We start from the raw sequence: 24,425 nt of genomic DNA on the forward strand, positions 1-24,425 counted from the left end.
AGACTGTGAGCTACAAAGAGTGCTTGGCAAACACCATGACAATGTTTGCATGTTTGCATTGGGGAGCTGACATCGACAGAGGATCAGGATTCAAGCCCCCGGCCATTACAGTGGGAATTGTGCGTCTACCGGGAACAGAATACGGTTTATTCATTTGTATTGTTCTTAAATACCCTAATGATGATTCTGTCATCTCTCCGGATAGGTTCGAATTCTTCTGTTAAATGCTGAAAAGGAAAACGAAAAGGGAACGAGGAAAGAGGATTTAGACTGAGTATCAAGTATCCAGGGAGGCCAGGGGTCGTGCATGCAAAGAAAGAGGCATTTCCATCTCCGGTGGCACGAAATCACCACTAACCATGTAGAACGGTGGCGCAAAAGTTCAAATATGACAACCAAAGGGGGGAGGTATTATAAGACGATAAGGAGCATAGACGCAATACATCATTTGCCGCGGTACCAAGGAGTTTTGGATATCCCCATCAGCTATAATTCAACACGAGTAATTAAAAGGAGAGGGGTTATGGAGAGAAGATGATGGATAGTCCAGAACCGAGCGCCAAGGGCAGGGATCAAATGTAAGGGGGAATCGGGGTTCATGAGTTGATTGTCAATGAATCGTGGTTTGCGACGTAGTGAGCTCAAACTTCTGACAGCTTGACAGCGGGTATTCTAGAAGAAATAAGGAATGGACGCTCTAAGAAAAAATTTAGTCATGGGTTCACAGCAACAGCAGAACTGAATGACTTACGCCAAGGCAAAGGCTGCAGTCACGCCCACGAGGGCACGGTTTCGAACGCGCTCACGCTTCAGCTTCTCCTCAAGAACTTTGGCCCTCTTCGTCCGTAATGTCTTGGTCTCCTCGTCTTCTTCCTCACTAAGTTCTGCTTCTTCAGCTCCACGTTTCTTGGCGGCTGCCGAGGACTCCGCGGGTTCCTCTTGAAGCTTCACAGCCTCCTTGACCATTTCCTTCGCCTTGGCAATCATCTTTTGGGTGTCTTCGGCAGATGGAGCTTCAGGCAAAGAAAAGGGCATTTCAACGGAGATGGTTGTCTGAGCGGTCTGAACACCGCTTCCTTCAACGGCATCCGACTTGATATCAATCTTGACCTTATCATCCTCCAAGTCGTCCTCGGGGGCGGTTTGTTTCTTGGTCTTGCTAGTGATCTTCTTTCCTTTAACGGGCGAGGCTACCGGCTCTTCTTTCTCTTCTTCCACGCTAGGCAACACGTCCCCATTCATCTCGCCACCTGCAAATGAAACTGTGTTGTCCAGAGCACTCTGAAGCGTTGCATTGGCCTCGTTGGTGGCTGCCACGGCGGCTTCTTTCTGTGCCTTCGTTTGCCTGGGCGGCTTGCGTGGGGTACCTGCTTTCTTGCTAGGAGAAGCTGATCGACGGCTTCTCGTTCGGGAGGCGGGGACAAGTGCCTCAGGAGCTTGAACGGGTGGCAGGTCGAACCTAGGAGGGGGCGTGATCTGCTTCTTCGCGCTAGATGGACTTTGGATGATCTCTGTAGGGTCGAGGAGGGCGCGGACCCAATCGTACATCTTGTATTCTGCTGCCAGCTCAAGGGCTATGCATGTACAGGTTAGAGCCCCGAACATAATTGAAGGAACCGTAGCGTCAGGTTGCCTTACCTAATACTGGGGAAATCCAAACATTTCCGGCAATCTCGTCTTCGCTGGTCTCTTCGCGCGTCTTCAGATATTCGCGTTCCGATCGTTCTTCTTCGAGCTTGGCCCATGGAAAAGCAATTTTGAACATGCCAGTCGCGCTCACATAACCATCCTTGCTTCGTCGCTATGGGTAAACAACTTCGATTAGAGTCTACTTCGCGAAGGCTCGGGTCACGCGATTCGGGTCCTCTTACCATTAAAAAGTATGTCTCTGGGTGCTGTTGCGGGGAGTGCGAGGGGAAGATCTCAGACCCCTTCAGGTCCTTGGGGAGAGGTGCGCGCAGGTGAGCATACTCAAAAGGTCCAAGGTTTTCTGGCTTGGTCGCATTTGATGTTCCCACCTGGGTGGGCTTGACAGCGAGATTAGTCTTTCCCAGACGGCGGCGCATAAGCAAATCTTCGTCTAGTGAACAGAAGAAAACAGTATCGTCAGTCGCAAGTTACTCATAAGACTCAGCGCAGAATGTCGGAGCGCGATTCAGCGAACCTGCACCCCAGGAGAGCGGTGACTTACATGCAGGTGCCGCATCGGGAATGACGAACGGATTGTTCTTCTTCGGCAGCGAGCGCACCATGATGATAATGGGCCTCGGTGATGAGGGACTTAGGCAGGCTCTGTGGTGACAAAAACTGTGCTTATGACGAGGTGTGCACTTGTTGAATGCGACACCAAAGGCCGGCAACGTAGGCGCGTCTGTCCAGAAAAGGTCGACAATAGAATAAGACGTCACTAGCCAAAGCTACTAGAGCGCGCAACGAGATGAAGCGCGATTGCTGATGGTTAGCAGAAGGTCTGTGAAAACACAGTGAGATCTGAAGTGCGACGGATCAGGAGTCGATAACCGACGCGGATCGATAGGAATCTTGATAAAGTAGGAGGAAAATAATGAATGGATGCGTTCGCTCATAAGGACGGGGGACAGTCGAGTCTGCCAGCCTTGAGGCATTAATACCTTGGCAGCCCCTCGTATTGTGCTTGGCCAATTAACCAATAAACTCACAAGACTCTTAGAAGATCCTGCAAAGTGAGACCCACTCCCCGGTATCCGGCTTTACACCCCTCTGTACTTCTGCCTTGTCGCCTGACCAGGCAGCTCTCTTGACTGTTTTTGTCCAAGTGCTTCTTCCTCCGAAACCAGGAGCAACCGCGACTTTCACTATGCATCAATTCCATGGTCTTATCCTTTAGGAGCTGGAGGAAGCCCCTCTCGACTTTCAAATGACCTGACTGCTTAATAGCCCTATCTTGTTCCAGTCAATCTAGTGCATGTCCAACCCCACGCGCTTTCCCACCATTTTTCTACTGCTGTATCCTTCCACCTGTATTCTTCCACCTGGGTCATTATGAGTTCTCAAAGCCAGGCTTACTGTCATTCTTCGCCTATATTTTAACCTAATTGTGATAATGCTTTAATTCCGCCGATAGGCTAACATAGCGCTCACTCAACAGCGGCAACATAATGACAGCACAAACAGATCAGCATCAGCTTCCGTCCATGGAAATGGCTTGCCTGTACCGGAGATGGACTTCAAATTCACATGACATATAGATCTTTGGCATTGAACTGCAAGAGCAGATTTCTTCGCAGAATCTCCTAGTTTCATGCGCATACAATTCAAAGTCAATATGCTCATACCATTATGACCTTGAGACTATGCAATCCCGATGTACTCTCGCTCGCCCTCGGCCAATGCCATTTCTCGGTAATTGAATTCAGCTTCATCTCCACAACTCGGAGAAGCGTGAGGTAGGCACCGGGGTAGCGCACTGCGTGCTCCCTTCTATCGCAAGTTTGCAACTTGATGCTCCAGACCAACTTGTTTCCGCAAGTCAGCTCAACCGCGGGGCCAAACATGCTCATGCATTCATAGAATAAATGGTAGTCCGTGTCGTCCGGTATATAAAGACAAACATTATAGGGACATTCGTCTGAATCGCACGGATATGCGGGAGCTGCTGCGCTGAGTATATGAAGACTTGCCGCCGCGAACAGGCTGATACCGACGGTGATAGACAGCATCCTGGTGGCTAGATTCTGGTTTGATTACTGAATTGACCCGAGGCTTCTGGGGAGACGGCTCGACTGCTTTTCAACCGTCAAGTTTTGAAGGGAAAGCATCGCGGTTCTTGCTCAAAGGGTCAGCTAGCAGCTTTAATACAACTCTAGTGCAACCTGAAGTAACGATATATATTGCCGACCCCCATGTGAATATGCCAAAGTCTATCACACGGAAGTTTAGGTAGAGCACTTCAAAACTTATGGGCTAATGCTTAGATGACATGTTGGTATAAAATGGCGCGGAGCACGAACCTACATGTGCCTGAGACTGGCAACCCCCGGCCAAGTTCCCATGCTCATGTACTATGGCCTGTTGCATACTGCTACGGAGTAGATATAGATCTCAGAGCGTGTCCAGACAGCCAGCCCAGAGTTAATGCTCCTGACAAGTGAAAACAGGCACGTTGATTACCATTCAATCTAGCCTAGACTACCTAAGTATTTCGAAGGACGCAGTGCTGCTCTCTAAGTTAAGAACCCCCTGTATCACATATAGCACCAGCAAATTAATATATGCATCACAAGCCTCAAGCCAGTTTAATAGGATAAAACAGATATACCCAAAAAACTAAGCTTAATTCAGACTAGATGGTTGCATCCATTACCGAAGTCGTATATATAGTAAAGCGTGTGTGTGTAGTATGGTAGAAGACAAGAAACAACCAGCCCCAAGCTGATGAGATATCTGAGAGCCAGACGCGACTCTCTCCAATATGTCCAACATGCATATGCATCCCCAGACTGGACCGTTGGCGATGGAGTTGGCGATCCATCGACGTCCATGGGAGCGCCTCACCCGCTAGTCCCGATCAGGAATCCCCTCAATTACCCACCGCTACATCAACAAAGCTCCGTCTTCAACGAGAGACATCTTTAGCTCTCCAGGCTTTCCTCATTTTTTTTCTCTCTTCAAAACTTTCGGTCCTCCATCTCACCGACCATCCTCTCTCATTCCCGCTCCAAAACGACTCAATATCGTCTCTAACATCTCAAAATTTAAACCTCTCCCTTGCGACCCAATTGTCGGTGACCGCTACCCCGCCATAACAATACACAAATCTTAGCACAATGGCCGATAACCAGGACGATCTCGCCGTCTCCAAGACCGAGGGCTTCAAGGTCGGAGAGAAGAGAACCATTGCCGAGTACAATGAGCTTGGTATGTGAGCCTCATCGCTGTCAATTGCAGTATTTCCATGCCGTGCTTTCCCTCGTGGGGTTGACCCCCTTACCTGCACCTATAGCCATTGCACAGTGCACATCCTACTATGAGCCCACATACTTCCGTCTCTCAATGGCACACTCCACCGCTATGATTATAAGCATGTAATAACTAACAGCGACTTACCAGACAAGAACGATGAGTCCCTTAACCGCTGGAAGGCCTCCCTCGGCCTCGCTACCGGGAAGCCGATCGGAGACCCCAACGACCCCCGAACATGCATCATTAAGACCTTAGCCCTGGAGGTTCAAGGCCGCCCCGATGTTGTCATCGATGTCTCCACACCCGAGACCCTCGAGAAGCTCAAGGACAAGCCCTTCACGATCAAGGAGGGCGCGCACTTCCGCATCAAGGTGAACTTTGAGGTCCACCACGACGTTCTGAGTGGTCTCAAGTACGTCCAGGTTGTTAAGCGCAAGGGTATCCGAGTTAGCAAGGATCAGGAGATGCTTGTGAGTTATCATTTCCCACGCATGTCCTTCAAAGCCAGGTAGGCAGTATGCTGATTCGTACTAGGGAAGTTATGCCCCGTGTACTACGGACAAGCCCATTTACGAGAAGAAGTGTGAGTTTGGTCCTCGAAATTCTTAGCTGACCACACGGCCACTGACGTGTGTATCTTGTAGTCCAAGAAGAAGAGGCGCCTTCGGGAATGATCTCTCGCGGCCACTACAATGCCGAGTCAAAATTCATCGACGACGACGACAAGACGCATCTGCACTTCCAGTGGTCTTTCGATATTGCGAAGGATTGGTAGATCTGACACTTTCCTTGGCGACAGCGTACATACATATAACGAACAGCATATATTTTCTCAATCTATGAGCGTTGACACATGTTATTTGAGTTGCTTTTGAGACAAAAACGGAAACGACACGGCGTCTGATTGAAAACGGCCCATCCCCTGGTAAATCTAAATACAAGCATCCCTCTTCATCCATCATACTTCGTACAGACCATACTAGCTCTATAAATGATTTGGGTTTACCAAACTCCAAAAAAAATTGGCGCTTAAATGACAATAAGAAAAAGAACATAATATCAAGGAATATATGACGGAAAAAAGGGGTATCACAGAAAGTAGTCAATCACAGGACCCTGCCCATCCTTGCTTTGCTGCTGCGCCTGCTGCTCCCCACGGTGGATATCGTTCTCCGGCGCCGCATCAAATATGTTGAAAAACCGCTCCCCGGTATCACTGACCTCCAACACGCTGGCAAGGTTTCCACACCGATAGCAGTAGTTTGGCGCGCTCCAGACTGTACTCAGTTTATCATCATAGAGAACTTGGTATCCCTCTTGACAGAGCTGATGCGCGCGCAGGATGTGAGACATGCTATTGACCTCGAGGAATTTTCGAACGACCTGCGCTCCAAAGGTATACCCCGCGCCACGCGGCGAAAGCGAGAACTCATCACGTTCAGTGTCCGGGTCTGACCAGACGAGATCGGCCATGGGTCCCTCGTGGGGGATCTCACGGAAGCGATCGATGATCTTGATCTGGTCTATTGAGTGGATGGAGGGGGAGAGGCCGCCGTGAACACAAAAGATCTGATCATTGATGACGACTGAAAGAGTGAGAAAGTCAAACATGTCGGTGAAGTAGTGCCAGACGTTGGCGTTGCCGTATTTGCGGGCACACTCCGTGTAGAAGCCGTATGACTGGGTGACGCCGCGGGATTCATGATTTCCGCGGATGAGGTGTACGCGAGACGGATAACGAAGTTTAAGGCAGACGAGGAGGGAGATGGTTTCGACGCTGAAGAGTCCACGGTCGACGTAGTCGCCTGTATGATTGACGTCCGGTTAGGACAGTCGCGCGTAATATGTAGTAGGAAGCGAAGACGCACCGAGGAACAAGTAATTCGTGTTTGGGCAGAATCCGCCAATCTTGAATATCTCAATCATGTCGAAGAACTGCCCGTGGATGTCTCCAACCACCGTAACAGGAGCTGCGATGTGAACCACATTGCTCTCCTTCATCAACAGTTCTTTCGCCTTGGCGCATATTGCCTCGATGACCGAATCCGCTAGCAGCTCTTTTCTATACAGCCTCTCAATGCACTCATCCAGGTCAATGCTGGCTACCTATGTATCAGATGCTGGGACGTAAGAGGCGGTAAGCGGCAAACTTACCCGGTAAGCCAGGCATGGCGGAGAAACGATATCTAAAATAAAGCCGAGAGGTGGTGGTACAAAACAATTAAGTCGCGATGCCTGAGAACGCGCAGAACTGAGACGGCAGCAAAGAGGTATTGGAAAGAGATGTCAAGAGCAAGAACTTGAGTATACAGATATGAGAATGAGTGCTGTGAGTGCTGGCTGAAGGAAGGGTACGTCTGGCTGGTAAGTTCCCGCAGTAGCTTTCATCATGACCAAGGGACTGGAGAAGCGGTGGGGTGAGTAAGCGCCGCGGACGGGACTCCGTATCACGCGTTGAAATGAAGTTAAAGGAAAGACACCGCAATAAGGACAGGAGATAGCCTCATTAACGAGATTGGTTGGAGCTAGCCTGAGCTGTGCCGATGCTCAGAGGCGAGTAGCCAGAGCCGCGGAGGCTGAATCAGGCCTCGGAAATGTATCGCTGATCTATTCTGCTGTTTCTTACCGCCCTTCCGTTGATGTTCTACAAGCTGCAATAGTTCCTTGGGTAGTTCTTAGTCCAACGTGATATATTTGGTAGTATATAGGAAGGCGATAGCTTAAGATCGGCCAAGTAGATCTTCCCCCACACAGTTAAGTGCCCTAACCTAAAAGCTGTCGCGACTGTTCGCGCTCATCAGAGTCAGTGTCTTCTTCGTCCTCGTTTTCGTCTCCCTCCTCTTCCTCTTCTTCAGAGTCAGTTTCGTACTCGGTAGATCCCTCTTCATCTTCCTCCTCGGAGTCGGTCACTTCTTCGTACTCGGTTTCATCTTCAGGTTCGGATTCAGGTTCATCAAGCCACTGGTCAAGAGTCTTGTTCTTGGCAGCCGGAGCGGCCCCCTTCATGCGACTCGCTTGCGCCCGGCTTGAGGCAGCAACGCTCGCTTCGTGTTCTCTGAGTGCTCTATCAAGTTGTTCGCCCGCAGTTGCAGCAGCTGTAGTAGTCGGCTTATCGAGTTTAATCTCCGACTCACGAAGGCTGGGGTCAGGCTCCTGTCCTGCTTCCACCCACTTTGGTATATTTTCATAGCCTCGCAGACCGTGAAGTCCAGCATCATTCCCAATTACAAGGGTCGATGAGCCGAGTAGTAGGTCTTTCCTGGTTTCAGATGGGCTAGGTGCATGCGGAACCGGCTTCGGGGCGAGAAGAAGCAGGTTCGCAATTTGAGTTGATGAAGGGGAAGAAAGAAGAGCTTTGTATAGTCGGGCACGGTCTCGCAGGTCGTATGACGTGTCATATCTAGCAAGAAGTAGTATATAGCGCCAGAGAAGAGTCATTGCATCTTCTTCCTCGGCCTCTTCCTGTTTCTCGTCCCAACCGCTCGTCTCGTTTGGTTGCTCGTTTGGTTGTTCGTCATCGCCGTCCGCCCACTCGTTGTTCAGCTGCTGCTGGGATTCCGGTTTAGATTGAGGCTCCTCTGGTTCTGGCTTCTCTTTTGGAGGATTCCGTAATATATGGTGAAGATAAACCTTGGCCCCTAACAGTAGGATCTGTTGCTTTACAGGCTCCGGCTCGTCCGCGAAATTTTGAACCAAGACCCGTAGGACGTCTGGCGCAAAATTTCTTTCCGGGTCAATCCCTGCGTACTCCCCCACCAGCCACACAATGGTCGCCCGCGCGTCGGGATTCGTGGTCAACCCGAGGTGCTTCACCAATTGGATGACTGTCCGCTCATGTGACCCTGGGTCGTGCTGGATAACATGTCGAATAACAGTCAATGATTCCGACACAAGGTTATCATCCAGACTCGTGATTTGATGGAGTAGAATACGGAGGCACTTGTCAGCAGTACTAGGGTCACCCTGTGCACAGCGCCCCAATGCACGTACGCTCTCTCGTACCAAGTCTGGATCAGCGCCCTGGGCGAAATGTTCCAGCTCACTGATAATCAAGCTCTTGAAGTGATCGCCGCAGTGGGAAAAGAGTATGGTAAGAGCTTCAAGCTTCAGGCGCCAGATGTGTGATGGGTCAGACGCATGCACCAAGAAGTGTGAAAGGTATTTTGTGAAGGGTTTCGGGTATCGTAGTGCAACGACCGCGATGTTGTATAACGCAATAAGCTGCATGTCCTGAGGGCTCCGAAGCAGAGCAACCAGAGGCCCAACGGCCGCAGCAAGGTATTCCGTAGGAGCAAGGTAGAGAAAACACCGAACAACGGCGACGATCACAGCGGCATTGCGACTCTGCAAGAGCAGTTTGCATGAGCGCAGAAAGAGATCCAAGTCTGGGTCCAAAATGGGAACTTCATACGTCTCCCCCTCACCAGTTTCCACATCAACGTCGTCGTAGAATCCCTTCGATTTTTCCGGATTCTTCTGCATTTTTCGTGTCTTTAGAGGAAAGCATTGTCGAGCGTAGAAAGTCAAAAGACGCAGAGTGGCCAGCTGTCCCCATTCATCCATATCCACAAGCTTTTTTACTAGACTCCGGTAATGCTTATGAATTAGATCAATCCTATCCGGGCATACCTCGAGGAACGCGGAGACCGCCGGACCAGCAACAAAATACTGGCTATCGCCTAGTAGTGTCGCGATGTACCCAATAAGCTGCGGCTGCGTGCTTGGGTCTAGCCTATAGCACTTAGGAATAGCAAGCGCAGCTGCTTTCCGGACATGCGGGCTCATGTCACCGCACCCACGTTTGATGGCCAACGAGACGATCTGATTAATCACGGGTACCCTAATGCTAGCCATTGTGCGTAGCGCCATAGCGCGAGCCTGGGGGTTCTGATCCGTGAGCGACTTCTGAATCGCATTGATAGATAGGAGAGCAAGGTCGGGCTCTGTCTCCGCATGGTGGACGAGGTATATATAAACCAGCTTCTTAACCTCGAGGTTCGCACTGGCGACATTTTTCACGACGGCGGAGAAGAAGGGTACAGAGGGTTCGGAGCGATACATTAGCTATGATAAGTTAGCGGCGCTAGGATCCAGGGAAGGGCATTCGGTGCTGTACAGAGATGATCCGTCGCAGGCCATCTAAAACATCACGGTCGCTTCGTGAGTCGAGGAGCTTCTTGATATGGGCGACGCTAATATCGCGAGATGATGTGCCAATACCCGTTCCTCGAGACATGGCGGCAGACTGGGCTGCCTCGAGGGTGAGCTCCCGAGCTATTTACAGGCAACGTCAGTGGTGATTCCGAGCTGGAGGCGCTCGGGGGGCGCCGCGGCCGCTCGATGGACTCGACATACCCGTTTCCAGCATCGAAGAGATCCTGGAGATTGTCTCCATTTCAGCTCAGCCCCTCCGCTGAGGCAAGGTGTACAGCACGGCGTGTGCGACTGTTGGGGCTGGAGATGCGGGGAGTTGGCGGAAGAAGGCCGCGGGCAGATGACGAAAAGCTGTGATCTCTCGCTTCCTTTCTCCGAGCCTCGCATCACCCCAACTCAACATGCTTGGATCCTACCAACTGCATTACACTGAAACAATGCAAATAGAAGAGATAATGTGATGAATCGCAAAATCAAACCACGCCCTAGTCCAGACTGCGAGATTCGACCCATGGCGCCTGTCCGGCGCGTAATCAATACTCAATGGGTCACCGATTTTCTGCAATATATTCTGAACCACGACGGCTCTAGCATACTTATTGTCTGCGCCGCACGAGAGACGTTCCTTGAACAACTGCTGGCTGCTATTCATCTTCAGCCCACGGCGCCAGCTAGCCATGAATTGGTGACTAAAACGCTCGGGTTACTCTCTACATCCCACAAGGTCAGAACTGTATACTGCCCAACATTGGAGCACCTTAGAGCATATCTCAGTACTGGCGAGGAATCATGGCCGCCAGCTACCGAGGGAAAACAAGAGTCTCTGCCCTTACTGGCGATTCTAAACCCTCTGACCTTGCATCGGTCTACCAGGGAGTTCTCCGCCCAGGGATTGTCACGGACATTCGCCAGCGCAGTGGAAGTCTCTTTTAGGGCAAACATGGGCCTTGTGCTTTGCGAATGCCGGGATGCTCTGGATCCAAACAATACCGAACTCGGAGAGGCATGCTGGTATGCAGATGTACCGTTGCTCAGCAGCTCTCTACGTCCTGGAACTGACGGAAATTACTGGACTGGACGAGCGGTACCTATCAAAAGAGTCGTGCAACGGTGGTTTCAGTTCACAGACCTGAGTAAATAAGACAACTATATCGTGGGCTCATCATAATAGAGCTGCAAATACCGAAAACTCCAGAAAGAAACACTATATAAACACCCGGGTATCCTCAACTTGCCCTTGAACGCCAACATAAAGACGGAAAGCCACTTATTACATGCTCTTTTCCATCTCGGTAATATATAGTTTGATATGAGACTCGAGCTTGAGATACTCATCGTGTGCACTCTGAATTTCGGTTTCAATGTTCTCTTTCAAGTCGGCCATCTGCGCGCGAGTTAGCTGGGACTGAAGCAAATGTTCAATAGAAACAGGTTAGGGTCACCTTTTTCTCTGTTTGTTCAATCCTAATTCTCCTTCGCTCCATGTCACGTTGCTTCTCGTTTCGCTCGTCTCGAAGCTGTACCTGCAAGGCCCGTAGCTCCTCCATCCGCTTCTGGGCCGCTTGCGCCTTCTCATGAGCGGTGTTTCGCAGCGCTTCAATCCTCTCATTCCACTTTGATAGCTGCCGCTGGAGCAACTTCTCCGTCTGCTCCACTTCCCTAACGTTGTTGCCTCTCTCGGAGATCGCTTCCTTGTTCCGCAGAGCGCGATGTTCTTCGTCTTCTTCTTTGTGCAGCTCCGCAGAAATGTCCTCAAGAAGTTTGACGCATGCCTGAACGTCGTTGCTGACCACCGTGAATGTGTCCGATGAGGTCTGCAAGGCTCGGGCCCGTTTCTCCATGGCATCAATTCTGCCCTTCTCCCGTAAAAGATTTTCTGACAGTTCGGCGAGGCTCGACTGGAGGCTTGCAGGGCTCTCCATTACGTATGGCCGCAATTTATCGACCTCTTGACGGGTTCTGACAGCTTTTTCCATCTTTTCCTTCAATCGGGTTTGCTGCCTTCCTTTGTCGGCTTTGACGCGCTCCAAAGTCTCCGCTACCCGCTCCTGGGTCTTTCCTAGTTCTCGAAGGCGAGCCTTAAGTTCATCGTTTCGCCTCACCTTCTCCTTGACTTCCGCCTCGTTAGCCTTCAAGGCGCGGCGCATTTCTCCGAGTCGCTGCTCCATTTCCTGGTTTTCAGCATAGAGTGTATCGATTCGTTGCTTCGTTTTCTCCGTTTTGTTAAAGTGTTCATCGATAACAGACGTTTGAGACTCGCGGAATCGGACAAAGTTGATGAGGTACGAGAATATCTTGACCAGGCGATCGTGCGTGGGTTTCGTCAGGTCTGTGAACGTAAAGTCATTTACACCACACTTTGTAAGATAGTATTAGTAGTTGTTCATGATCATGGAGGGTAGCCGCCCGTACCTCCGCCATTAATCTCCTCAAATTCGCAAAGAAGCCCATCAAGTTTCGCGTCTCGGTAGGAATAATGTCGGGAAAATCTCCGCATATATCATCTGCCGCTGCGCGCATCGCTGGTTCCACGGTATTATGGGTGGTGTTCATGAGAAGCTCCGCGAACCATTCCAACACCATCTGGACCTGCTGAGGATTCGGCTTGATCAGATCGGCGGCTGTGAATGGGATACCAATATCATTGATACAGCCTGCAATTTCTTTATCGGGCTATAGACCACAAGTTAGTACAAAGTGCAGGTAGAACCATGATGGGAAGCAACGGCACCTACCAGGCGCATCAAAGCGTCGTTTTCATCTTCTTTCTTGCGACCACCGCCCCGACCATGCTGCTGGGAGCTGTGGAACTGTTGGCTCATACGGTGATTGTAGGCCATCGTGACTTCTCTCGACCCGTGGTGGTTTTGAGCCCCAACGCGAGAAGAATGGGGTAAGATAAAGAAGAAGTTGAGATGCAGCGAAGAAAATGCGACAGTCGATTGTTTACACCGATGATGCTCGCCCGCGGGCACGGCAACACTGGAACCAATGCGGACTAGCGACTTTTCCAAAGAGGGGCTGCCTTGCAAACAATGCAAATTCTCCGCGATGCTCTTTTTTGATGACTCTTTCAAGCTTCAATAGATAATTCTCTGCCAGTAGGTATTGATCCCAGCTTAGAAGATTCTCTGAATTAGTGAAGAGCTATAAGCGACTGTGGAACAAAATGGTGGCCACCAACTCTCAGATAACCAAGCCATCTGAGCCATTCGAGTGAGTGCTTCCAATGCGTCTCGTGCATATCGATGCTAATGGTGTTTTTAGTATTGTCGCAACATACAATGACTTGCTTCGTTCCGATCCTGATTTGACGATGCCAATCGCCGCTATTGAAGCCCTAGTTCTTCTCCTCACACACTCTCCTTCATCCACGATATCAGAAACACTCGACCTCCTCGAGAAGTCCACAACGCACTTAAAAAAGTCTATTCCCAACCCCATTGGTCTTTCCGCAGGAACCGATCTCTTCCAGCGATATTTGATTACGACTCTCCAGAGGCCGGGTCAGTTGGGACCAGCGGGAGATTTCAACGCTATCCGAGCACACCTTCTCTCCAACAGCCGGCTGTTCATTCGACGTGCAAAGGAAAGCCGAGACAAGATCGCCGGCTTCGGAAGGGGCTTCGTACGTGACGGCAGCACAGTGTTGACGAACGGAGGGTCTAGAGTCGTCGCTTCATTACTACAGCAAGCTGCGGACGAGAAAGGTGGACCATCTGCGGTGCGATTCAAAGTGATATACGTCCTTTCGTCACCAAAGGGGGATCTTGAAAACCCAACCGCTGAGCCGGAGGGCATGGAGACCGTGCGTGCGCTTCGGGCGAAGGGTGTTCCCGTGGCTACAATACCAGAATCTGCTGTGGCATATTCACTCGGCAAGGCGGACGTGGTCATCGTTGGTGCGGAGGGAGTTGTGGAGAATGGCGGCATAGTATCGCGAATGGGCACCTACCAGATTGGACTTCTTGCGAAGGCCATGGGGAAGCCGTTTTATGTCGTGGCCGAGAGCCACAAATTTGTCCGAGTCTACCCGCTGGGCCAATACGACCTGCCCATTGAACAGCACGTTATCGACTTCAAGACACAAGAAGATGTCGACAGCGCTAAACAGCAAGAGCCTACGGAAGTACCAAAGTCACCGAGCTTGAACTCGGAGTTCCATGCGGGCTCTGTAGACTTCACACCGCCTCATTTGATTTCTGCACTGATTACTGACAGTGGTGTTCTGACACCAAGTGCTGTCAGTGAAGAACTGATCAAAATATGGTTCTAGTCCCAATACGCACATATTAATTGCATGTGCTGTTGTGGGCGCTCGTTGGGTGATATGCAAATAGCCTAGATAAGATCTTGTGCTACAGCGCATTCTATCTCGAATCTCGCTTCCATCGGTACCCGACGCCTCCTAAGGCAGCACGCCTACTTTTGTCGAACGTCCTCGATCGACATGTACAGTAGCTCAGCATCGTCACGCCCCGCCGAAGAGAGTCCCGCACCGTGTCAGCTGAAACTCTCCTCGGTACTCGTGACCGGTACCAAAGCGTAGCGTCCAACGGCCGCAGAAGTCTGCGCGAGCAGCAGCACGCCACAGTTTATGTATGAGCTACGATTTACGCATCGTACATTAGAATCCCGCTTGGACAGGCCATGTATGGAAAAAATGAGAAAAATCCCACAACCCCAACTGGAGTCTTCGAAATTCCATGCAATCGTAACCGAACCATTTCCCTATATTCATCCGTCATAATCCATCATGCTCGTCGTGTCAAAAGATCTGTCCCGCAAATCTTGCCTCATTTTCCAGCCCAGGCCGTAAACAAACCATGCTCCGTGACCGTAAATCATAACTCATGAAAGGGATTTTTGAGTTTCATTCATCTCATCGTATCGTCGCGTCATCTCCCGGCATCTGTCATAGGACCTTCATCTCAGCCCTCACCGAACACGAGTATATTCCCCCAAGGAAAATTGAAGTGCTCGCACAATGGCTGGCCGCTGGTCACAAGGTCAAAGCTCTCCCCGCGATATCCGCTAGCATTGTAAAGCTTAATCTGAGAATGTGATGTAGTGGCCGTAATCAGTCTTCGGCCTAGTCAATCGTTTCCGCTTTTTTTGTGCCAAAGGTTCAGTTCGCGATCGACTTGAGGAAGATCATATGGGTATCAAGTAGTTGGGTCTGCATTGAAGCGAATGCGTAGAGAAGGAGGTAGCCGATTGCTACGAAGAGCCAGAGGGCTGCCATTTCACGATGCTCCGCTGGATGGACCACGGACGTATGTGTCCACCGGAAGGTATATACAGCAGTAGTAAGTCAAAAGGGTAGAAAAGTATTGCTATTTAGTCCGTAGGCGGTGTTTTCTCGAGATTCAAGAAAGAAAAAAGTAACGATCAGCCGGAAGCGGTAGGATGTATGCTTATGTATAGGCATGGAAGGAATCATTACAGCCGACAAACGAGATCACCCGTAAGACTGGCCAGATTCTTTTGCATTGTGTGTATACAAGGATTAGAGTCTGACTGTTAAGTCAATGCTGCATCATCCAGATTCATACCGACAAAGGCGGGGATTGTTCGGAACTGGAAGCCACATACATACACATGAACACACACTACTACTATAGGCTCCGGAATACTTCCAAAGTCTAGGTCTGATTGACGGGTCTGATGCCCGTCAGGTGCAGAGTTCTCCCGAATTCAGACTAGAGACCGGAATTTCTTGGGCTCTCTGGGTGAAGCGGAATTTCATCACGCGCGAGTCATTTGTTGGGGTTGGCTTGTTGAGTGGCGAGTGGTCACCGGTCTGGACTGATGCTCTGAGGTCAGCGATCCAGCATCATTTTTGCCATGAGTCTCATGTCCGGCGTATTCGGACGATGAGTTGGGGTATTGATCAAGTCTTTGCAGCCTCGGAAGTAACCTAGGTTGAGAGTTGGAGGTTGGGCATGTCTCAGCTTAACAATCAGCGGTGTATACTCCGTCTACTCCGTAGATAGACCTAACGGCTATCCAGATACCGGTAATACCTAAGTAGGCAGTAGGCACTGTAGTGAAACTAGTGCTAATAGGCAGCTTCCCCGTCTTTCAGAGCTCCCCCCTCATTTCTCATCTTCAGAGTCTTCCCATAAGGTCGTTTCCTGATGTATACACGTGATGTCATTAGAACCCCCGAAGGAGGATGCCCACGGATGGATCCGGATCTTACTCAATTCCCTGGGTTAAGCTCGAGCAATACCCACCTGCTGGAGCCTGAGATAGCTACCAAAGGGCCGGATCTCACGGACTAAAAAATAAAAATCGCAAAGTCTCGCCTTCTTCTGGGTCCGACGGAGCATACACGCAAGCCATACCGAAAACCCCGCTGGTCTCGGCCTGGCTCTCCACCGGGCCTCTGTATATCGAGCCATCGACCACTGCCAGAATTCTCTAGCTTGAAGCCTCCAACTCCCTCCCGTGTTTAATCAAAGATACTCTGACTCGAAAATATAACCCCGGCACACTTTGGTACCTCACGCGATCCAGGCCCAGGCTAGACTTCTGCTTGCTTGTTTGAATTTCATTTCGGACGATGATGCGTGCGGACTCGTTGATAGCCCTGCGATCGGATTCGGACCAGCCGGACATCTATGTCAAATCTCACCAGCATAGACAATCCGCCGACGGATCAGAAAACAACACCGATAATCGGGAGCCCTGGTCTATAAAGAGGCTCTTAAGTCGGCGACTAAGCCGACGGTATCGCGTGCTCGAACGAGAGCCAAACAGACTCCGGAAGCGTTGTTCGACCTCAACCCAATAGACGGGCGACCAGAAATATCGACCCTACGCTTGCTTGATTATGCAATCGGTGATTCCATAAATTATGTGACTTTGTACGATCATTGAAACCTACTATCGAGCATCGACCGGTTGTTTTTCCGACCAGACGGCGCCACGTGTGGAAGCTCCGCGCCGGCGCCGGAGTGACCCTGCAAGTTCACGCTTTTTTTCGGACCGGTCTCTAATTCTATTCTTGTCGACGATATAAAGACAGAGATCTTTTTGTGTCAGCATTTACGATGGCCCTGGTTACCGCGGTTGCCTCGGGCTAACGGTTATCATCATGTCCAATCCTTCTCCTGCTTCACCTGCGTACTTCGAGCCATGCAGAATCTTACGCTCGTTGCGTTAAACGACAGCCCATATATGCCCAGTCAACTGCGCCGAGGCGGAGACTTCAAGATAATGTCCACTGGTTGCTTCCGTGAATAATTCTGAACGAGCAGGATTCATATTTCGTCAGGCGAGCCCTATAAGCGATGTCATCCTCAGCGCCAGGTGCGTCAATGTAGGGATGCATTCAGGCAAAAGAGATAGAATTCTGCGAATTGCGTCTTTGGGACAACAGCCAGACATTTACTCACTGGACGGATGCTGCAATATGCGGCGTAGTGTTTGGTACTCAATGTACCACTAGCGATAGTAGTATCCCGCCAGCGCAGTTTAGACGTGGTGCCCTACAAGCGCCTCTAAATCCAGGGCTTCTGCAAGCTGATGTCTAGCAGAGACATGGAAACCCCTTCGTACCATACTGCTGAGATCTGACAAGTACTATTCTCCCTCCGTACGGGGTACTTCGGTACTTTCTTATCACGTCCATTATTGGCCCCAAACGGGCAATGACAACCCCTCGATGCAGGCCCCTTGAAAACACGGGCATCTTGAACCATTGACCAATAAATGCAGGTGTAGATGACAGATACTTAGCTCTGCGGAGTACCGACCTTGATAAGACAGAAATATTTATTTCAATTGTGGACCATTTCCTTTCGAAGCCAAAGCAGCCATCAGGAATAGGACCCTTGAGGGTTCGCGATCTATATGCAGGGAAGAGGGCAGAATCAAACTTCCAGTCGACCAGCAGTACCGGCTCTGTAGTGACCAGTTAATAATAGACAGAGCATTGGAATACCGCCTAGATGAACGGGCGGATAATTGGTCTTCCCCGTACTCCATATGCTGTGCGAGGTTATGCGGTGTATGGCTACCCTATCTTATGCTCTGTGTGGTCAGCGGTCACGGACTTGTTTCCTCTGCCTACTACCTTGTCATCTGAAGATCTTGTGCTAGCAGTCTAGCTCAATCGACCGCCAGACCTTGATTACCGGGGTACCGCGCCCTGGCACTGTGATAGATGCGTCAGGAGGCAAAAACGCAGTGCTGGGCGTGACCAGAGGTGACCATGTGATGTCGGTGCAGGGACGCAAATCCGGAGATTAGGCGAATGAGAGGGGACCCTTTTTTCGTGAACTCAGCCAAACTGCCGCGAGTAAGGCTTGTCTACATGTATAGTTGAAGCAATAACAGTAAAGCAGATATGGTATTGGTAATATCATGACTCGATTCGAGGTCCCTCCTCGGCCTGTATAGATGAGCATTTTCCCCTAAAGTGTTCTAAGAATGGAGCACTCAAGAGTGGAGTTTCTCCGGCAGAATTCATCAACAATAAATGGACGGCCCCTAAGGCAGGTACAGACAATGGATTCCATTGGGCTGCGGTTCCCCATCGAGCCCACCGTGAAGAAATTGCAAGATCGACATCGTCATCCAGACGTCCAGAAGGTGAGATTCGATTCGATTGATTTTCTCAGATACTCAGATCTGGCTTGTATGTACCCAGTACTCGACGTCGCCTCAGCACCAAGTAGACTGCGCTGGTACCGTAGACTGAGACATGCCAGGGCGACCCCGGCCGGGTAACACAGCCAGCGTGCTGCGAGAGAGATTTAAGACATCGGGTGGATGCAGGCCTCTTGAGCATTCTGGCCAGACCAGTAATTAAACCCTCTCCGCCCGGCCCGCTGTCAACGGTGTAACTCGTCCCAAAAGACTGCCAGAGACCGCTCTTCGACTCTTCTTGGGCCGCCGGGAGGTTAAGTTAATAACAAATAATACGCCCAAATAATCAGAACGCCCTCCGTCATCCCTCGTACATCATCGCTGGGTCTCCTTTGGGCTGGGCTCCTTTCTTTCTTTCCCTTCTTTTTTTTCCCTTTTCAAATTTCCTCACCCTCCCTCCTTTGCCTCCATTTCATCATCTCGTCGTCAGTCTACCTCTGTTTGTTTGGCTTGTGCCGTAGTCGCGGGAACCTCACCTTGCCCAGATTGCCACCCACTGCCACTGACGTACGAGTCATACCTCTCGCTCTTGACCGTTTGATTCTTGTACCACGACCAGCTGCCCATCTACTGGCCTGACCCCGATTACTCCCCTCCTCCAACAAATACCTAGAGAACATTGCATCTGAGCCTCAGTCCCTGCTCCGCCTTCATCGCCTAGGCTGCTTCCTCGACTGTGCATGTCTCGGTCATTTTTCTGGTAAGAATAGGCCTCCACTATACTTATTCCTAGATCACCGCTTACCCTCGGCTTGTGCTCTAGAAGCTCCCGCCCGTCATCTGATCGCGTGTCTCACCGACCTGCAATGAATCCAACCTCTGCGCCGTCGAGTTTGATTATCCGGTAATAGGGGGTTGCCCGTGCTTGACTCGTCGGCCGGCCGAACCGAAATTAGACACCATGGCGATATGGCCGTTTGGTCGCAAGGGCAAGCGGCATACCATCCAGGCGGATGCAGATGCCCACGCTCACGGTGATGTCGTCATGGCACAGGACTCCCGTCACAGCTTCGACGCGGGGACCCTCGGCAGGAAACCGTCTCGCAAGCAATCGAAGCGTCTCAAGTATCGTTACTCCCAGCCCGCCGATGAATTTCCGAGCAATATGCACCAGCCTACTCCATACCCTTCGTCTGCCTTTCAAAGCGAGCGTAAACAACCGAGCAAAGCGCATACCTTTCACGCTTCGTCCAATGCGAACATGGAGCAACAGTCGCTCTCTCGAAAACCATCCCTTCGCAAGCCGGATCGAAGTAACGAGGGCCGTGCGACATTGAAGAAGAGATTGAGCAAGCGGAAGGCTCATGAGATTGCGAGGGAGCGGGAGATTCGCATGATGGCGTCGATGCCGATGGACATTCCTCGTCGCGTCACTAGCCCCTTGCCAGGCGATCCCATGCACATTGACCATCGTCGAGCCGTTAGTTCTCAGAGCCGGCGTATCGACAGGCACCGCTCTGACATCAGCCTCTCAATCCATGAGTCTGCGGCTTCGTCGGTAACCGACTTCTCTGATACTTATACCTTCAAAGTTAATGGGTTTGCCGCCTGGACACCTCGTCCCATTATACGCTACGTGGAAGTTCCGCGAGCAACATACTCTAGGAACCAGAAATCGCCAGAACCAGTTGATCGAAGGACTAAATCGCCAACCCTCGAGGTCTCTAACGAAGACCTGCGCTCGAAGAAACGGATCGATGGACTAGCCGATGATCTTGACGCGGGCGCCTTGAGGGAATTGATGGAAAGGGATCAGCGGCGAAAAGAAAGAAAAGCCGTCGAGGACCAAGAGAAACTTGTCCGCAAACTGCAACGCAATGCCCAGAAGGTTCCCAAATCTCAAGAAACTCCTGTTGCTCAGGCACACGAAACACTGGACAATGAGCGCGGCCGGTCTTTCCCTCAAACACAATCTGATTCTCAGCCTACAACGCGGGAGACAGAGGCGTTCTTGTCTGGCGAGAACGAAGGTTCGTGGCTGCGAGAGCCTTCTAGAGATCCTGGAATGGATGGCCGCGAAACCCCAGAAAGCGTACATGTCATTGGCAATATCGATGACAGATCAATTCGTGAACGAAAGGCTGCTCAGCGTCTCAGCTTTGGCCCGTCTCAAGACATGACCATGTCTCGTAGTACACTTTCACCCTCAATTTCGCCCTCTAGGCATGGAGTCCATAGCCCAGACTCGTCGCAACTCTATGGCATGACGCGGGACTCCGTCTCTGAGATTTCCAGAAATGTCGGCTCCGAGCGGCGATTATCCGACCACAGCAGTGGCCATGTTAATCCGATCACGTCCATCTTCCGCCGCGGCAGCTCGCGACTGAAGCGCAGCTACCGCGAGCGCTTCCCAGACCGAAGTCCGCCGGCAAGGAACAACGTTTCGCATGAATCGTTCTTCAAAGTTCACACGCAGACGTCCCCACCAGCTCCCTATGCTCCTCCGAAAGTCCTGCTCGGATCCAGCTCGTTCAAGCGATCTCAATCCAAGTTCACCGAACACTTTGGTGAAGAGCCTCTCTCACCCCCTGATTCTCGCCTTCAGTCCCCAGAGCTACCTGAGGACGAACCTCAGGTCGAAGACCAGGTGCCCGACCTTCATTCTGAGTCCTACTATCCAATTCCTGGCTCTGTAGCCGATGGTCAGAGCCGACACCAGTCCTGGACTGGAGATGGCCTTGATGGCCCGGAAAATCTCCCACTGTCGCAGTCTTTAGCCTCCGTTGACTCGGAAGGGTCTTGGATGTCTGGTCAATTCTTGCGCCGTATTTCACAAAGACAAGCCAGTTCGGCCCGGCAGAGCGTGAACTCCTCGCGACACAGACCGGAGGAAGGGCTTGAGAGATCAAAGGATGACGACCACACTGGCGACGCACAGTTTGTCGCCTTTGGTGCTTATCCCGGCGAAGAGTACAGCAATACTGCTGATGACCAGGACAAGGACCTTGCTGTCCCTCCGCAGCCTGCACCACAGGCTGAGACTTGGCACGAAGACGTTGCAAGACGGCCGGTACTTGTAAACCCCACCTTGCGACCCAAGTCGATTGAGGGACTCTTGAACAACGTTCGAACGTTGTCGACGATCTCAGCGGAAGATGAATTCAGCCCGATTGAAGAGCACTCCGCTGAAATTCTATTCCCAACCGATGATGACACCTCCATCAACACCCCGCCGTACCATCGATGATACGGTGCCGGCTCCCACTCACGCAAGTCTCGCCAACTTTACTCTTCTCCCTTCAAATTGGATTATTGAACCTCTCTTTTGGAGTATATACTCCTAGCCGCTCCTTACCATTTCCTATGTCCGAGGTCTTTCCTTTGTTACTCCCGTGGGCCTAAAGCTACTCGGGTACGGAGAGGAGCTCTGTTTACGGCCTCTTAAAGCGAAAGCCTAACAATGCTTATAGTATTGATGGCGGCTTTGTATTTGTTTTTGTTTTCCCGAGTTTGTTGATACCCCCATTGGCGAGATTTTGAAGAGCTCTGTCACCCCTGGTTTATGGCCTGTGTGCTATTCAGTTTTGAGGACTGCTTCGATAGACTTGCAGCTTATTGCGCTGTGTCCTTGTCATGATATCTCATGCAAGCTATTGTAATCGAATCAAATCTAGTGTTCTAGAAGAGTCATACAATATGTGCCATCGTCACCGTCATGAGATGTTTGCCTGAGCGCAGCCTGGGGCACCGAAGATTTCCAGACCGCATCGATTGATAAGCCGGGATCACGTCATCCGATGCCGCTTTACGGTAACTAGGTGTTTGGGTTGGACCGTTTGGTTTGGTAAGCTCCAGCCTCCGGAATCCCGGGCGAGGCCGCGGCGGCAAACCACGCTCCTTCAAGGTTCTCGTGCACAGCTTTTATCAGCTAACCAATTGCCTGACTCCCCCTTGTAAAACATATATATCTCTTTCAAGATGGCTTCCCTCCGCTGGACAAATCAATCCTCTACTGTTCTACGCGTCCTGCGTCCTCGTTGGTAAGCATGCCACACCAGAAAAGCACCCACCTAGAACCCTCCACTGCCTTCACCGTGCTTGAAGCTTTTTTCTGGCCGCAAAGGCTGAATTAGTCATCTTACACGGCCGCGGCAACGTCATTCGGGGAATTATTTCGCCCAGCCGATATAAAACCGATTCTGCCCTCACTGCCCCTCTTCCGCAAGCCCCTCATTTCGAGCTAATCATTTCGTCTTCCATACATAGTCTGCATCCATCCTCCTCCAGATCTCTCACCACTCGAGCATCTACTCTTGCCTCTACTATCTCGCGCCCGCGCATCCCCGGATCCACCACCAACAACACCCTCGCTAAACGCGCCTTCTCATCTTCCCCCTCCGTCCTCTTCCAATCCTCAGCCGCAAAAATGGGAGCCTCTGAACACGTCCCCGCCATCACCTCGTACGTCTCCGTCCCAGCCCTCTACCATCACCAAGCGTCTGCGAATGATCATCTACTAACGTCAATGTGATATACAGCAAGGCCGAGTTCCAGGAGAAGGTCCTGAATGCCAAGGGCCCCGTCGTCGTCGACTGCTTCGCTACGTGGTGCGGTCCCTGCAAGGCCATCGCCCCCGCCGTTGAGAAGTTCGCCCAGAACTACTCCGACGCCGCCTTCTACCAGATTGACGTCGACGAGCTCTCCGAGGTCGCCGCTGAGCTCGGCATCCGCGCCATGCCCACCTTCCTCCTCTTCAAGGACGGCGAGAAGGTCTCCGACGTTGTCGGTGCCAACCCCCCAGCTCTTGAGGCTGGCATCAAGAAGCTCCTTGAGTAGAGTCTTTCTGTCTTGATATTGCGGTCAAGGATATGATTGTTGTTAATACTATGTCAATATGTGATTGGTTTAATATTTTATCTTTTGCAGCTGTCTGATTCCGCTCGGTCCGGACGCCGTAGTGTCGTATCTATGTAGCTCGGCTGTGCGCCCTAAGCAGGATAAGAAAGAAGGCTTATTGTAGAAATATCGCATGCCCACGGAGTCCTGCCTGGGGCACTATTACTTGGAATCTCGAATTGAAGTATCTATAGCATGGCATTCTCTAGACGCATGAAAAGCAAAAAGAGAGATAAGATAACAGATGCATATACTTGCATATGACGCAGAGCATCCCTGCCCGATCTACTCAGGCATCAAGGGGGCAATCATTGGCTTCGCATGATATATTTGTTGGATTAATGGTCCAAAGAGATAAAGGGACTATCACACTGTACGAACCAATAGTATTCCTGATGAGCGTGTCTTGCAATAAATAGCCTGGAGCGTACTTGACCAGTAATGCTGATGTTTGTCTTCTTCCTTGTATATACACTATCACATTGGCTCTGTGGAAATCTGTACATTGAAGGTATGAGGTTACCAAACCATACCGTCAGCCGTAAACAAAATTGCCATTGCAAACCTCATGACTCGCAGACCCCATAGAGATTACCCGCTGTTCTAACACCACCATAACCGTTGCGAGCCAAGTTAAGCTAAATTGAACCTCACTGTCATCGTACCTATCTTAGGGCTACTGGTGAGGTGCTGCCTTGCGCAATTTCTGGCATTTGCTTGCACCACTACATCCAAACAGCGAGGGGGCATATACTCAGCAAGAATCCATGGATTGGCCATTATTTTTACCCAAATAGGCGGGAACCCTTTGCCTATGGCATGTAAGTGCTCGGTCC

At 50.9% G+C, this 24,425-nt stretch overlaps 10 protein-coding genes across 10 annotated transcripts; 6 read left to right on the top strand and 4 right to left on the bottom strand.

The window, feature by feature from the left end:
* Window positions 1-140: 140 nt before the first annotated feature.
* BDW74DRAFT_153804 (KilA-N domain-containing protein) lies at window positions 141-2,556 on the bottom strand. Its single transcript, XM_073724580.1, has 5 exons — window positions 2,192-2,556; window positions 1,872-2,080; window positions 1,639-1,801; window positions 752-1,574; window positions 141-697 (listed from the first exon to the last, which is right to left on the bottom strand). Exons 1-5 carry the CDS (start codon window positions 2,250-2,252, stop codon window positions 673-675), a joined length of 1,281 nt encoding a protein of 426 aa, XP_073583665.1. The 5' UTR covers window positions 2,253-2,556; the 3' UTR covers window positions 141-672.
* Window positions 2,557-4,625: 2,069 nt separating this feature from the next.
* Window positions 4,626-5,873, top strand: BDW74DRAFT_23880 (rho GDP-dissociation inhibitor). Its single transcript, XM_073732291.1, has 4 exons — window positions 4,626-4,896; window positions 5,089-5,411; window positions 5,476-5,524; window positions 5,586-5,873. The coding sequence occupies exons 1-4, from the start codon at window positions 4,806-4,808 to the stop codon at window positions 5,714-5,716; spliced, it is 594 nt and encodes a 197-aa protein (XP_073583666.1). The 5' UTR covers window positions 4,626-4,805; the 3' UTR covers window positions 5,717-5,873.
* Window positions 5,786-7,484, bottom strand: BDW74DRAFT_153808 (serine/threonine-protein phosphatase). The gene is made up of 3 exons (XM_073724581.1): window positions 7,096-7,484; window positions 6,810-7,043; window positions 5,786-6,746 (listed from the first exon to the last, which is right to left on the bottom strand). Exons 1-3 carry the CDS (start codon window positions 7,109-7,111, stop codon window positions 6,031-6,033), a joined length of 966 nt encoding a protein of 321 aa, XP_073583667.1. The 5' UTR covers window positions 7,112-7,484; the 3' UTR covers window positions 5,786-6,030.
* Window positions 7,485-7,545: 61 nt separating this feature from the next.
* BDW74DRAFT_23903 (AP-3 complex subunit beta) lies at window positions 7,546-10,406 on the bottom strand. The gene is made up of 3 exons (XM_073732292.1): window positions 10,297-10,406; window positions 10,058-10,215; window positions 7,546-10,005 (listed from the first exon to the last, which is right to left on the bottom strand). The coding sequence occupies exons 1-3, from the start codon at window positions 10,334-10,336 to the stop codon at window positions 7,705-7,707; spliced, it is 2,499 nt and encodes an 832-aa protein (XP_073583668.1). The 5' UTR covers window positions 10,337-10,406; the 3' UTR covers window positions 7,546-7,704.
* Window positions 10,407-10,489: 83 nt separating this feature from the next.
* On the top strand, window positions 10,490-11,374 carry BDW74DRAFT_23910 (uncharacterized protein). The gene has a single exon (XM_073732294.1). The coding sequence runs from the start codon at window positions 10,556-10,558 to the stop codon at window positions 11,234-11,236; it is 681 nt and encodes a 226-aa protein (XP_073583669.1). The 5' UTR covers window positions 10,490-10,555; the 3' UTR covers window positions 11,237-11,374.
* On the bottom strand, window positions 11,301-13,036 carry nuf2 (kinetochore-associated Ndc80 complex subunit NUF2). Its single transcript, XM_073732293.1, has 4 exons — window positions 12,831-13,036; window positions 12,508-12,768; window positions 11,538-12,452; window positions 11,301-11,479 (listed from the first exon to the last, which is right to left on the bottom strand). The coding sequence occupies exons 1-4, from the start codon at window positions 12,933-12,935 to the stop codon at window positions 11,366-11,368; spliced, it is 1,395 nt and encodes a 464-aa protein (XP_073583670.1). The 5' UTR covers window positions 12,936-13,036; the 3' UTR covers window positions 11,301-11,365.
* Window positions 13,037-13,202: 166 nt separating this feature from the next.
* BDW74DRAFT_23915 (translation initiation factor eIF2B subunit alpha) lies at window positions 13,203-14,660 on the top strand. Its single transcript, XM_073732295.1, has 2 exons — window positions 13,203-13,311; window positions 13,363-14,660. Exons 1-2 carry the CDS (start codon window positions 13,265-13,267, stop codon window positions 14,369-14,371), a joined length of 1,056 nt encoding a protein of 351 aa, XP_073583671.1. The 5' UTR covers window positions 13,203-13,264; the 3' UTR covers window positions 14,372-14,660.
* Window positions 14,661-17,898: 3,238 nt separating this feature from the next.
* Window positions 17,899-18,431, top strand: BDW74DRAFT_153814 (uncharacterized protein). The gene has a single exon (XM_073724582.1). It carries the CDS (start codon window positions 18,054-18,056, stop codon window positions 18,210-18,212), a length of 159 nt encoding a protein of 52 aa, XP_073583672.1. The 5' UTR covers window positions 17,899-18,053; the 3' UTR covers window positions 18,213-18,431.
* A 706-nt stretch (window positions 18,432-19,137) lies between these two features.
* On the top strand, window positions 19,138-22,436 carry BDW74DRAFT_153817 (uncharacterized protein). Its single transcript, XM_073724583.1, has 2 exons — window positions 19,138-19,158; window positions 19,230-22,436. Exon 2 carries the CDS (start codon window positions 19,655-19,657, stop codon window positions 21,938-21,940), a length of 2,286 nt encoding a protein of 761 aa, XP_073583673.1. The 5' UTR covers window positions 19,138-19,158; window positions 19,230-19,654; the 3' UTR covers window positions 21,941-22,436.
* Window positions 22,416-24,045, top strand: BDW74DRAFT_153819 (thioredoxin family protein). The gene is made up of 3 exons (XM_073724584.1): window positions 22,416-22,733; window positions 22,960-23,154; window positions 23,232-24,045. Exons 1-3 carry the CDS (start codon window positions 22,672-22,674, stop codon window positions 23,527-23,529), a joined length of 555 nt encoding a protein of 184 aa, XP_073583674.1. The 5' UTR covers window positions 22,416-22,671; the 3' UTR covers window positions 23,530-24,045.
* The last annotated feature ends 380 nt before the right edge of the window (window positions 24,046-24,425 follow it).

The sequence above is a fragment of the Aspergillus multicolor genome (assembly GCF_047715735.1).
Source record: "Aspergillus multicolor strain CBS 133.54 unplaced genomic scaffold BDW74scaffold_13, whole genome shotgun sequence".
NCBI classification, from domain to species: Eukaryota; Fungi; Ascomycota; class Eurotiomycetes; order Eurotiales; family Aspergillaceae; genus Aspergillus; species Aspergillus multicolor.

Bases quoted from the DNA above. Each gene is read 5' to 3' on its own strand.
- BDW74DRAFT_153804 (XM_073724580.1), bottom strand. From the start codon at position 2,252: ATGGTGCGCTCGCTGCCGAAGAAGAACAATCCGTTCGTCATTCCCGAT. The intron at 2,081-2,191 runs GTAAGTCACCGC...TCTGTTCACTAG, and splicing joins TCCCGATGCGGCACCTGCAT to ACGAAGATTTGCTTATGCGC. The intron at 1,575-1,638 runs GTAAGGCAACCT...GTACATGCATAG, and splicing joins TTGGATTTCCCCAGTATTAG to CCCTTGAGCTGGCAGCAGAA.
- BDW74DRAFT_23880 (XM_073732291.1), top strand. From the start codon at position 4,806: ATGGCCGATAACCAGGACGATCTCGCCGTCTCCAAGACCGAGGGCTTC. The intron at 5,412-5,475 runs GTGAGTTATCAT...GATTCGTACTAG, and splicing joins GCAAGGATCAGGAGATGCTT to GGAAGTTATGCCCCGTGTAC. The intron at 5,525-5,585 runs GTGAGTTTGGTC...TGTATCTTGTAG, and splicing joins GCCCATTTACGAGAAGAAGT to TCCAAGAAGAAGAGGCGCCT.
- BDW74DRAFT_153808 (XM_073724581.1), bottom strand. The intron at 6,747-6,809 runs GTGCGTCTTCGC...TCAATCATACAG, and splicing joins CACGAATTACTTGTTCCTCG to GCGACTACGTCGACCGTGGA.
- BDW74DRAFT_23903 (XM_073732292.1), bottom strand. From the start codon at position 10,336: ATGGAGACAATCTCCAGGATCTCTTCGATGCTGGAAACGG. The intron at 10,216-10,296 runs GTATGTCGAGTC...GCCTGTAAATAG, and splicing joins CTCTTCGATGCTGGAAACGG to CTCGGGAGCTCACCCTCGAG. The intron at 10,006-10,057 runs GTACAGCACCGA...AACTTATCATAG, and splicing joins GCCTGCGACGGATCATCTCT to CTAATGTATCGCTCCGAACC.
- BDW74DRAFT_23910 (XM_073732294.1), top strand. From the start codon at position 10,556: ATGAATCGCAAAATCAAACCACGCCCTAGTCCAGACTGCGAGATTCGA.
- nuf2 (XM_073732293.1), bottom strand. From the start codon at position 12,935: ATGGCCTACAATCACCGTATGAGCCAACAGTTCCACAGCTCCCAGCAG. The intron at 12,453-12,507 runs GTACGGGCGGCT...TATCTTACAAAG, and splicing joins TGAGGAGATTAATGGCGGAG to TGTGGTGTAAATGACTTTAC. The intron at 11,480-11,537 runs GTGACCCTAACC...ACTCGCGCGCAG, and splicing joins TTGAACAAACAGAGAAAAAG to ATGGCCGACTTGAAAGAGAA.
- BDW74DRAFT_23915 (XM_073732295.1), top strand. From the start codon at position 13,265: ATGGTGGCCACCAACTCTCAGATAACCAAGCCATCTGAGCCATTCGA. The intron at 13,312-13,362 runs GTGAGTGCTTCC...TGGTGTTTTTAG, and splicing joins AAGCCATCTGAGCCATTCGA to TATTGTCGCAACATACAATG.
- BDW74DRAFT_153814 (XM_073724582.1), top strand. From the start codon at position 18,054: ATGAACGGGCGGATAATTGGTCTTCCCCGTACTCCATATGCTGTGCGA.
- BDW74DRAFT_153817 (XM_073724583.1), top strand. From the start codon at position 19,655: ATGGCGATATGGCCGTTTGGTCGCAAGGGCAAGCGGCATACCATCCAG.
- BDW74DRAFT_153819 (XM_073724584.1), top strand. From the start codon at position 22,672: ATGGCTTCCCTCCGCTGGACAAATCAATCCTCTACTGTTCTACGCGTC. The intron at 22,734-22,959 runs GTAAGCATGCCA...TTCCATACATAG, and splicing joins CGCGTCCTGCGTCCTCGTTG to TCTGCATCCATCCTCCTCCA. The intron at 23,155-23,231 runs GTACGTCTCCGT...TGTGATATACAG, and splicing joins CACGTCCCCGCCATCACCTC to CAAGGCCGAGTTCCAGGAGA.